An 11,857-nucleotide genomic window follows, 5' to 3' on the forward strand; every position below is an offset into this window, starting at 1 on the left:
CATTTCTGCATCCTAGATGGCCATTCATAATGGCCAGAGCACCAAGTGTTTCTGGGACTTGGGCAAAATATTAAAGGATCTCAGCTGTTTCATTTTTTAAAAAGATAATGGCATGGGGAAGGTGCTTAAGCCAAAGCTGATGGGGAGATGACAGAAGGAGTGCAGCCCTGTTAATCTTCCAGGAACTCTCAGCATCCCTTGCTGCCATTGATAATGCTGGTCTTCCAGACCACCTTTTGGGGTTGGGACTGGGAGGCAGTGTTTTGTCTTAGTCCTACCTTGAAGGGAGGTTTCAGAGTGTGGTTCTGGGGTTGTGCTGCTTGGCTCCTTGGCCTCTGGTTTGTGAGATCCCAAAAGGGCCCATCTTGTCCCCCATGCTTTTTAACATCTTGTCGTCATGTGACCACAGTATGATTAGCTCAGTTTAGTCATTTTAGCTTCTAGGGGAGAGTGTGGACTTGATTTGATCCAGAACTCTCTTATTTGTCTTTGGCGGTTCACAGTCTTCATAGAACACCAACACCACACTTCAAATAAAGCGATTTTCTTCTGGTCAGCTTTCTCCCACGTTGTGCTCCCTCTGCTCCTGTCCAGAGTCAGCTTTGTCCCAGAGGTCCAAATGCACGGGCGCAAAGTGAGAATGCTCATTTAGTGCAAAACTTTATTGTCTCTTAGACAAATTATAAGCGATTAAGGGGGGAAACACCCAAAACTCTTTAGGGAAATAAGTGCTCACTCTGGAAGTAAAGATCCTGTACCCATCCATTATGGAGAACCTGAAAAACAATTTTATTACCAGTATGAAGAAGCTGCAGCTATTTGTTTAAGACTTTAATTGCTACCTATTATTTTTACCAAGTAGCAGAACTATTTAAATCTCATTAAAATAAATCATTGCTTTGCTCCTTCAGAAATACAATTAGCCAGGCAGTGATGTTTTCCACAGACTTCTTCTAACTATGCAAACTAGTACATTTCAAAGGTTTTGGGCTTCGATTCTTTTCTTTCACTGGGTCTGCCCATCTTTGCTTATGAGAAGGCAGGGCTAGAGTCTGTGTGCGTGTGTGCGTGCGCATGCGCGCGTGTGTGTGTGTTTCAGAAAGTAGCTTGTAGTGTGCTTCCCCCTGCTGGAAACATACCGATCTCACATGCAGAGAACACTTAGCCAGTCCACTGCTGCACTCCCTTGTGAGAAGACTGATGCCTGTTAAGGAATGGCAGAGGACGATACAGGAGGAGCTCCTGCATAAGTTTAGAGCTTGCCCAGTGGGCTGCATGAAGACTTCAGCATGCAGAGCCAAGGCTTTCTTGGGTCTGCATGATCCCTGGTCTGCATGATCTCCTTGGTCTGACTGATCCCTGACTGCTATGGTTGGTTGGTTGTCCCCCATGACACATAAGGGAAGCAAGCTGGCCAAGAAGCAGCCTAGCTGCCGTTTTTTTCAGCTGCCCAGTGTGAAATGATGCAGTAGCCTGTCCAAGGTCACATCCCTCCTCTCCCCATAGTTTCAGCAGGGCACACAGCTATACTTGCATGTGCAACTGACTTAGCAAGAGACATTCAGAGGAGGTTTGCCATTGCCTGCCTCTGCATAGCAAACCTTCTTTGGTGGTCTCCCATCCAAGTACAAACTAGGACAGATGCTGCCTAGTTTCTGACTAGTCAGTTTGGTGCCAGTTTGGTATAGTGGTTAGGAGTGCGGACTTCTAATCTGGCATGCTGGGTTCGATTCTGCACTCCTCCACATGCAACCAGCTGGATGACCTTGGGCTCGTCACGACACTGATAAAAATGTTCTGACCGAGCAGGAATACCAGGGCTTTCTCAGCCTTATCCACCTCACAGGGATTCTGTTGTGGGGAGAGGAAAGGGAAGGCGACTGTAAGCTGCTTTGAGACTCTTTTGAGTAGAGAAAAGCGGCATATAAGAACCAACTCTTCTTCTTCAGGGCTAGCCTGGCCCATCCAGGTCAGGGTTGTTATCTCGTTGGGGGCATAAACGTTCCCATTGTCCCACAAACCACGTATTGGCATAACCATGCAGTTTAGAAGGGGAGCTGGAAGCAGTGTCACCTCTCCTATGCTTCTGCTGGCATGGAAGGCACTTCTTGACTAGTAGAATCATATAGGGTAGGGAGGGATCTCCAGGGTAATCTAGTCCAACCCCTGCAGAATTCAGGAAATTCAGAACTACCTGCTCACCCACAGTGACCCTATGTCAGATGAAGCCCCCCCCCCCCAAAATCCCCAGAATCCCTAGTCAGTCTGGTCTGGGGGAAATTCGCCTTCTAACCTCAAAGTGGTGATCAGGGCATGCAAGAAAGGGCCACAAGAGCCAAGCTCAGATACAATCCCTTCTGCCCACCCACTCAATCTGTTTAAGTTCACAAAATCAGCATTTCTGTCATCTATTTAGCCTTTGCTTAAAAACTTCCAAAGAAGTAGAGCCCACCACCTGTCCCACTGAGGAACCACTCTAACTGTCAGGAACTTATTCCGGATATTAAGCCGAAAATTCTTTTGAATTAATTTCACAGCTAAACCAGCTATCAGAATACAGACTGAGACTTCCAGTTTCAAGTTTCTAGCCCACTCTGTCCTAGATTTACCAGCTCCTGAAGCAGCATTCTTCTTTAGGAGAATGCAATTTTCTGTGTGCTGCAGCAGGCATTGGGTAAAAAGTAATACACTCCAAAAATGAAGCAGCTTACCCATTATCAATTTTTGTGAAGCTCTATGAGCCCCACGTAGGCTGGCAGAACACTCTCCCTCCATGTATATACAGGGGCCTCCGCCACCTTGTTTGAGCATGCTGTCTGTCTGTCTGTCTCCACTTTAATGTAGCAGCTGGAACTCTGTGGTACTTTGCTTCCCAATAAGCATCTCTCTGGGGGTACTGGCACAGAAGTGGTCCCAGAAGGTTTATCATCAACTGGGTCTTCCAGAGTCTAGAACCAGAAAGTAAACACATGGTTAACAAATTAGCTTGGGTGGCCAAACTACACATGGACCAAAACCATGGACAAGCCAGTATGATCCTGGGGCAGAGCTTTAAGAGTTCTATGAAGCCTGGTCTAAGCAAACAGCAGAACGAAGTGGTATGGGCTTTGTTGTATTTGACTGAAGATGCGCGATGCCAACTTTGAGTGCTCTACATGTAGAAAAAATCCCTTTAAAAAGGATCCCTGCTGCACTAGCTTTCTACTTGCAGGTTTTGTTGAACATGTGAGCCCTTTCTGTAATCTGAAGTGGTATAGTCCATTATCATTGTAAGCAACCCCAAGATTACTGGTCCGAGTGTGAAGGATGAAGCTGAACAATGGGGCCGCACATAGACGAGGTAGGATTCTCCAGGTACACAAAAAAGAGACCTTGCAAATTAACTCATAGGACAAGATGGCCTTTTAAAAAAGTGAGGGTGTGAAGCCCAGTGAGGACTAAAAATACCCTCTAAAATATGAAATGTTGAAAGCAGCTGAACATCACTAATGGGAGATTTTGGGAGGGAATTTTAAAATTCCTCCCCAACCACAATTCCTCATTGCAGACCTTACTCAAATTTTGCACAATTAAATGGAAGAGTTCTGGGACATACAAATTCAGACAAACACCAGCTGGAAGAGTGTGACAGATTTTTAAAGGCTCTACCAAGCACAATTTTCTGCTTGCAGTAAACTGGCTCCTTGGGGGACAAAGATATGCAAATCATTTCCTCTAAAGTGCTACATGCAGGGCATTTTTTAAAAAACGGAGTATTCCATTGGAGTATTCCATTGCTTCCATTGGACCTTAGATTCTCATGCCAAAAATATAACTTTGGATTGAGACATTTTCCTTAGCACCACAAAGTTCAGTCTTTTTTCCTGCCTCAAGAGACCTAGGCAGTTCAGCCATGACTGCTCCTTTGCATAGGGTAAAATGTATAAGATAAAATGTGTAGTGTTTAGGGACTGTAGATCACTTAGTTTTCCCTGACCCTGCAAATGTAGAGCCCATTAACTCTTCTCACTTTACCCAGCTCCCTTCTACTTTCAAAGTCCGTGGGCAGCACATATGTCTGTGCAAAGGAGCCTCTGTGATTTTACACGGGAAGCCTGTTGCAAGCGTGAATAAGCATAGTCGAGAAATGTCCTAAAACAGCGGCTTTCAAACCCTGGAGCTCATTCCTTGGAATCTTACCAAGATTTGCTTATTCAGAAGGTTGGCAGGGGCAGAGGAACTCCTCTTGTAATACCAGTAGTGGAGCAAAGCATGACCTACAGAAGAGGAGCAACAGGTCTGGCCAGTGTTCCAAGGAAGCCACTTGTGCATCCTGGCACATGGCCTCAGCCAATCCTTCCACAAAGCACAAGTTTCTGCAGCATGCTTAGAGGTTCCTCTGCAGAGCGCTCCAAGGTGGAGAGGGCTCCCTGATGCAAGCGAGTTTTACTACAGGGGAGATAAGTAGAGAGGCTGAAAGTCAGCTTTCCTCCTACCTCTCGTCCTGCTGTTTCCTCCAGAATCAAGTGCAAGAGGCGAATGTATTCGGCTGCTGCTTTAAGCATGTCGACTTTACTAGGCTTCCGGTCTTTTGGGATCAGCGGCACAAGAGACTTGAGTTTGGAAAAACCGCTGTTCAAGTTCTTTATCTGCGTGAAAAGAAAATAAAAAGAGTAGGAGATTAAAATAAAAGCTCCTGAATCGCCTTCTCACCCTTCTCCCCCTGCAAATGTCGGATCATCCATCATTTGTTTCTAATTGGGTTACACAACTATGCCTGAAATCAGGGCTGGCTGCAGGATTTCGGGGGCCCCCTTCAGGCCCAATTTGGATGCCACTCCCTTCTTCTTGCCATGTAAATTACAGCTCTAGAAGACCAGGAATGCCTCTATCCTCCTTTCACTCCAGACATCCTTCCTACTCAGCAGTGAGAGATACCACAAGGATGTCTGGCGTGACCTCACATTTCCTGTTGAAAAAGGGAGCTGTGGACAGTGATGCTCCTGGGTTCCAGTAAGGTCACAGAACTGCAAGTAGGGCCACGAATATCCACGTGGGCCCTGGAGATGCCCCAGAATTACAGGTGATCTCTAGATCACCTGTAGAGAGCCAGTTTGGTGTAGTGGTTAGGAGTGCGGACTTCTAATCTGGCATGCCGGGTTCGATTCTGCGCTCCCCCACATGCAACCAGCTGGGTGACCTTGGGCTCGCCACGGCACTGATAAAGCTGTTCTGACCGAGCAGTGATATCAGCGCTCTCTCAGCCTCACCCACCCCACAGGGTGTCTGTTGTGGGGAGAGGAATGGAAAGGCGACTGTAAGCCGCTTTGAGCCTCCTTCGGGTAGGGAAAAGCGGCATATAAGAACCAACTCTTCTTCTTCTTCTTCTAGATGACTCAGATCAGTTCACCTGGAGAAAATGTTTGCTTTGGAGGGTGGACTCTGCGGCATTATATCCTTTCATCCCCAAAACTTACCCTCCCTAGGCTTCACCCCCAGACCATTCAGAAGTCCCCAACCAGGAGATGGCAATCCCAAATCATTGCTCTCTTACTTCTGGAAGAGGAGTGGCCAAATTGTGGCTCTTCAGATATCCATGGACTACAATTACCATGAGCCCCTGCCAACAGGCCATGGTGGCAGAAGCTTATGGCAATCGTAGTCCATGGGCATGTGGAGAGCCATAGTTTGGCCACTTCTGTGTAGAGAGGAAGCCAGTGAGGTTTATTTGTTCTGTTCCCTTTGCTCCTCCCTGGTATGTGAAACTGAACTCAATTAGCAATTACTGACAGCTTGCCCAACTTTGATAGTTTTCCATCCAGCAATCTAAGGGTTCACAAGAAACATCAACATTTTCAGTTCTACTTTGGCAGAGCAATCTATTTTGAAAACCCTGGAGGGGTTTCACTCTGTATACTGTCCTCACTCCAGACAAATCCATTATATGTTTTCTAGGTTCTTTGACATACACGAGAAACCACATGAGTACATTGTTTTAGGAGCCAACACATCCAACCATAGCCTGAGGATACACTTTCCCCTAAAAAGTTGAGCACCCAGCCAGTACCAGCAGGTGTGTGTGTTCTTTGGATGCCTTGCATATTCTTCCCACTTGTGTGTAGGCTCTTCTCCTTTCTTCTACGAAGTGCTGGCTGTTTTGCTGAATCCATAGACTTCCCTCTTCACCTTGTGACTGTAACTTCTCCCCAAATGCAATTCCCTTTCACCCCTGCCTTTCTTAGATAATTCTATGTGTAAATTCTAAAGTGCTTGTGGTATGTGCTTGTGTGTTTGTTTGTACTTCTTTAACTTCTCCTTAATAAACTTTCCCGCTCACTCCAGACTGGTTTATTTAGAGTTTCTTATGGGAATCTCCTGGTATACATTGGTCTCATCATTGCACCCTTTTCCTAAGATAATTTCCCCAACTAAATTCAAATAACCTAATTTGTGTAACAGAACTACCCCACTCTGCTCCTAAGACTCAGCTGCAAAAACCAAGCATCGAACAGGTGGCTGATGTATTTCACCACCCCAAAGTTTACCCAAGTTATCTAGAGTCAATATTTAGTGCAGCGAGTTCCCTGATAAGAACTCTCTTTAAAACATCAGAGCTATTTTATTGCTCTATTCAGACACCATTCCCAGAAGAACTGGCACAAGAAAACTATTTTATTCCCCTGGAGCCTGCTTCTCTGTCTCAGAACATGCAGGATCTCGGTCACAAGTGGCAGCACAATAACAGCTACTAGGATACTGGAAAAAGAGAACACTCCAGAATCATGTTTTAGTAGTGTTAAATAGTGATTGCCCCACAATTTGCAGAACTTGCATGGCCATGTACAGGAAGGGGCTGTGGCTCAGGGGTAGAACATCTGCTTGGCATGCAGAAGGTCCCAGGTTCAATCCTCCACATCTCCAGTTAAAAGATGTGGCAGTATGTGATAGGAAAGACCTCTACCTGAAACCTTGAAGAGCTGCTGCCATACTGAGCAGACAATACTGATTTTGATGGACCAAGGGTCTGATTAAGTATAAAGCAGTATCATGTTTGTTCATGATGTAGTTGGGGTCCCCAAGCTTTTTTGAGCCTATGGGCATGTTTGGAAATCTGACACTGGGTGATGAGTGTAACCACAAGATGGCTGCTATGGGAGCCACAGCCAACCACACACGCATGCACAGAGAAGACCAAGGGCAGGGGACAAGAAAGGTAATAAAATAAATAAATCCTGGGAGAGAGGAGTGAGCAAGATTGTAAAATCCATGCTGTGGTGGCAGTTGCCACTGAAATGTTTCTGACAACATGCCAATCAGATCTCCAATAGCCAATCAGAAGCCATGCTGGACACAAGTGCCACCCAGCCCCACCCACTTTCTAAAAATATTTGAGGTCCAGGAAAGGTGGCAGCAGGTGCCATTATTTACTAGTATGCTTTCAGAGACCATCCCACCAAGTGCCTGACAGGAACAGCTTTCCCAGTAGTCATGCTCTGGAGGTAGCTATTTTCTGACTTCCATCACAGTTGGAAGAGAAGGACTTTGTGTTGACTCAGGATCAGAGGGGCCCTATGGAGAATCAAAGAGAGAGATCAGGAAGGACCCTGATCATCCTTCCCTTCTACTGCTCTGCTGCTCTCCTTTTGATGTGTAGACTGCTACTCTATGGGGAAACTTCCTTCCTTCCAGCCTGACAACTTCTCTCCACACTGCGACTCTCTTCTCCATCTTGGCACCATGAGAGCAGGACATGCCTCCTGCATCTCTGTCCATCCTAGCTAGTTAGACTAGATGAGAATCCTAGCTCTACTCTATCCTGTCTAGAATGGAGTTCCTTAAAATAAAAGGTTCCAATTAGTTTAGCAAAGATAAAGGGACTCCATTTGCAGCTTTGTTTGTCAGCACACACAAATCAGGTATACTCTGTTGTCTTAGATACTATGAGTACTTTGCTAACCCAATAATCCTTCAATCACAGCACCTGAAATACAACCAAATACTTTCAACAGATAACCTGTTTTCACCTGAACAGGCTTCCAGCTCACTTTGGATACATCAGAGACCTTAAGTGTTTACATAGGAGTAAATGTATGGGATGTAGCAAGTTCCTTTCCCAGTGTGAGGCGTTTGTTGGCATTTTTTTTGCTTTTCTTTGTACAGTTAATTCAACCCACCTCTTCCACTCTGGCTAATTCTTCAATGTCTTCCTAAATCTGTAATATTTTGGTAACTTTAGGAACAGCATCTCTCCATACTTATTTGAAAGCAAGACTTGCTGTGTCCAATGAGGCTGGCTCCCAGGTAAACTCTATAGGATTGCAGCCCAGTTGCTGATGAATGAACACATTCTGCTGGCTTTTAAAGAACTACAGTTTACCAATTTGTTTCAGGAGCAATCTGCTGGTCTGTATCTTTAAAGTTTTAGGCAGCTCTCTTTTCCTCCTGTTCATGTTTCATTGCTTATTAGATATATATCTAATAATTGGAGATTCAACTCCATAAAATAATTGGAGATTCAACTCCATAAAATATGGAGATTCAACTCCATATTATTATTTCATTGTTCTCCAGTTGCGAAATCCAAATTCACTGGGTGTTTTATTGCATTGTTCTTTAACTGCATCACACAGTTTTATTGAATTAATCATTGTGTTTTTATTTATTTATTTATATTTTTATTCCCTGCTATTCTCGGAACTGGCTGGTGGTGGGTGACAGATAGTCCATAAATTAAAATCCGAGTTAAAACCCATTAAAATATCAAAACAGGACATAAAAATTACAGCATATGAATAAGAAAACATATATCTGCTACCAATCCCCCCCTTAACAACGTCCAACCGGGGAAGTGGTAAAAGGGGAGTCATAACCCCCACCCTAGATCACCCTGGCATACTGTTGCTTAGTACTTGCATTTACTGCATTACTTCCATAACTCTGAAATCTGATTCAAGTCTGAACGAGAAATGAAGGAAATAAATAAGCTGCTGGGTTTATTTACCCAGAGTTTGGGTCAAATTTGTTCTCTCTTATCCCTCCCTCTTTCTTTCTTTCTTTGGCTGGCCTGTTTTAATGCTTCAGTCGTAGTTTATTCTGCCACCACAGATGCTGGTGCTTCATCATTTCCTTACAGTGCTTTACTGATTTACCATGGGCACTTTTAACCAAGCACCCAGCCTGTAAGCCTTCTCATCCGAGCTATTGTCCTCTACTTACCCTCTCTCTTTCTTTGGCATTAGCGGCATGCCTCCGTCCCAAGACCTGCTCCCGATTCTCGGTGGGAAAGTAGTAGCCTGAGGGCTTCCTCTTCATCCGGGTGATGGGTGCCATGAAAGGCAGGGGGCCAAACTGCTCACGCAGGATCTCTCCGAGAATCTCTGGGGGTGAAGTCAGGAGCAGAGGCCACGGCTGGACTTCCTTCAGGGGGGCTTCAGCCATGTTGACTCCCTAGGATGAGACAAAGAGACAATGGTGACCTTTATAGTCTTGTCTGCAACCACAGCTGGTTTTATGTACGAGCTAAGTGAACTGCATGAACGGCTCAGATTGTGAGGGGCTTCTAAATAATTCTTTTTTAAGAACATCTTCCTGAGAGTTGAATAGCCTTAAGTAAGATTCTGAGGAGATCTGTCCTCTAAATTAGTATGCTTTTTTGGGGGGGGGGGGAAAGTAATGCTATTGGGCCTTTTACACTTTAAGGCTTCAGTTATTTGCATTATATATTTATTATATGGTAGAGTTACACACAGGAAACATAATATGAAATATGTAGCTAAGTAGGTACAACAGTTATGCAGATTGGGCAATCCCCATAAATGCTGATATCTAAATTTTCGGTCCACTCAGTTGTAGCTGAGGAGAGTTCAAAGTGCTCCCTCACATCTCCCTTGGAAGAACAAGGCTCACATTCTGAGGAAAGATGGAAAATCATCTAGCAGACTGCATATCACATTTGGGATTGAGTAAGACTCAATCTGGCCCTGTTTACATTTTTTTTTTTTGCTGGAGAGAACCAGAAATGCACCTCAGTGTATCACTTCCCTTATTGTAGGCTTTTCAACTCTGTCATACTTTAAGGTTGGTTTGTCAGATTTATCTGTTACAGTTCCCTCATTGAAACACCCCCCAAGTTATAAGGAAAGCGTAGGGCACTATTGAAGCCAACTTTCTACTTACAAGTCTTGAAGAAGAAACAGAGAATCCACTTAGCAGCCTCTAGCCCAAGCTAAATAGACCCAGAAGCTGCCCTGAGGTGCCCCTTCAAATCACTGCAAGGACATGATGGGAAAAGCCACACCTGGTGGTGCCCTTGAGGTGGCTCTTAAAGGCACAAGAGCCCTCTCCTCTGGAAATAAAGCCCTTGAATATGCCTTTGATTAGGAGGAACTCCCCAGGAAAGAGGAAGAGTTCTGATAAACCAGGGCAGGCCCTTAGGCCAAAATATTCATCCAGTCTTATAGTTGGGGAAGTTCCCCTCACTCCAGTGGTTAACTGAAGCAGCACTAAACAGGTCCAACAGGGACAAGCCCCTTCTGACCCTGGGAGCTGTTATGGGACAAGGTGCTTTCCACACAAAAGCTTATACCTGGAGTTAAATTTTGTTGGTCTTAAATTCAAACTTAGTTTGGTTGTTGATGGTGAAGGTTCCCATGAGGGGAAAATTTGCAGTTCTCAGAATTCTCAATTGAGACAAAAATGGGCAACCCTGGCTAGCCAGTGGTCCTTTTGGTCTGAAGTAGCGCAACAAAATTTGATTCCAGTGGCACCTTTAAGACCAACCAGGATTTATTCAAGGCGTGAGCTTTTGAGTGCAGGCACACAATGGAGACAGGGCAATGGTTATTTCCTCATATCTCCCCCCCCCTCCACAGTTATTAACATCTCTCTGTCTTCCTGAGAGGAGTACGTTCTTGCAGGGCTGATTTCCCAGGCGCACAAATCTTTCATACTTTACCTCTCCTCCCTAGCTGGAAAGACGGTTTCTCATAACTACTGAATTAGGGTTAGGAGTGTAACATTTATCTCAGCTGTGATGTGCAGGTCATACCACAAGACAGTGCTAGTGAACCTGGAATGCTACATCAGAGTACTTGCAGAGGAATATATCTTTCCCACCATGCTTCCTGCTGGATAATTTTTTATTTGAGCAAAGCAACCATGGAACACTAGAGGGTGCCCCATACCAGCTGTTGTGGAGGGCATGCCTGCATATTTCACAGGGTGCAAACAGCTGCCCTCTTTTACTGGTCTAAGAGCACCTCAACAGGCAGAAATTTAGCAAATGAAACTTTTGCCATTATGTCTGCAAAACGCCTTACCAGTCTGTTGTAGCACCCTCCCCCCAATCTTATGGCATTTTAAATTCAAGCCGATCATTGCAAGATAAACGTTCTTGCTAGGTCAGATCTCAGAAGCTAAACAGGATCAACATTTGGATGAGAGACCTCCAAGTAAGTCCAGGGTCATTCAGCAGTGGCCATCTTGGCTCACTTCTTGCCCTGAAAACCCTATGGGGTTCTCACAAATCAGCTACAATTTGACAGCCCAAAAAACGTTTTGTAGTCTAGAGACCTCTTCGTCAGATGGATGAAGTGAAATACATATATGACACATAAGAATGTGAACTATGGGTGTAAAGTGCAAGAGGAATAGTCTGTAACATTTATGTATTCAGAGGCTTCACTTCAAGCATCCACTGAAGCAGGGGTCTTCAAGGGGAGGGTCTACTAGGATTTCCCAGTGGGGGCAATGCACCCCCCATCCCAAATGCCAGAAAGGGTTGCCAGGCTTACTGGTCTGGGGAGCAAGGAATCACCTGCTTTCTGGACACATCTCTTCCCCAACCTGGAAGAACATTGACATCACCCAGAATTGATGT

General features: G+C 45.0%; 1 protein-coding gene across 2 annotated transcripts; it reads right to left on the bottom strand.

Annotated features, from left to right (window-relative positions):
* Positions 1 to 644: 644 nt before the first annotated feature.
* On the bottom strand, positions 645 to 10,280 carry FIGLA (folliculogenesis specific bHLH transcription factor). 2 transcript variants are annotated; one of them, XM_077305758.1, is made up of 5 exons: positions 10,156 to 10,280; positions 9,196 to 9,426; positions 4,476 to 4,628; positions 2,712 to 2,948; positions 645 to 776 (listed from the first exon to the last, which is right to left on the bottom strand). In XM_077305758.1, the coding sequence occupies exons 2-4, from the start codon at positions 9,415 to 9,417 to the stop codon at positions 2,718 to 2,720; spliced, it is 606 nt and encodes a 201-aa protein (XP_077161873.1). In that variant the 5' UTR covers positions 9,418 to 9,426; positions 10,156 to 10,280; the 3' UTR covers positions 645 to 776; positions 2,712 to 2,717. The 2 variants fall into 2 exon arrangements, with proteins under 2 accessions (XP_077161873.1, XP_077161874.1); XM_077305759.1 differs by lacking the exon at positions 645 to 776 and adding an exon at positions 817 to 1,204.
* Between the last annotated feature and the right edge of the window lie 1,577 nt (positions 10,281 to 11,857).

The sequence above is a fragment of the Paroedura picta genome, chromosome 12, assembly GCF_049243985.1.
Source record: "Paroedura picta isolate Pp20150507F chromosome 12, Ppicta_v3.0, whole genome shotgun sequence".
Taxonomy (NCBI): Eukaryota; Metazoa; Chordata; class Lepidosauria; order Squamata; family Gekkonidae; genus Paroedura; species Paroedura picta.

Coding starts and splice junctions, on each gene's coding strand:
- FIGLA (XM_077305758.1), bottom strand. CDS start 9,417: ATGGCTGAAGCCCCCCTGAAGGAAGTCCAGCCGTGGCCTCTGCTCCTG. Junction 4,629..9,195: donor ATGCCAAAGAAAGAGAGAGG/GTAAGTAGAGGA, acceptor CTTTTCACGCAG/ATAAAGAACTTGAACAGCGG. Junction 2,949..4,475: donor AGGAAACAGCAGGACGAGAG/GTAGGAGGAAAG, acceptor TTCTGGTTCTAG/ACTCTGGAAGACCCAGTTGA.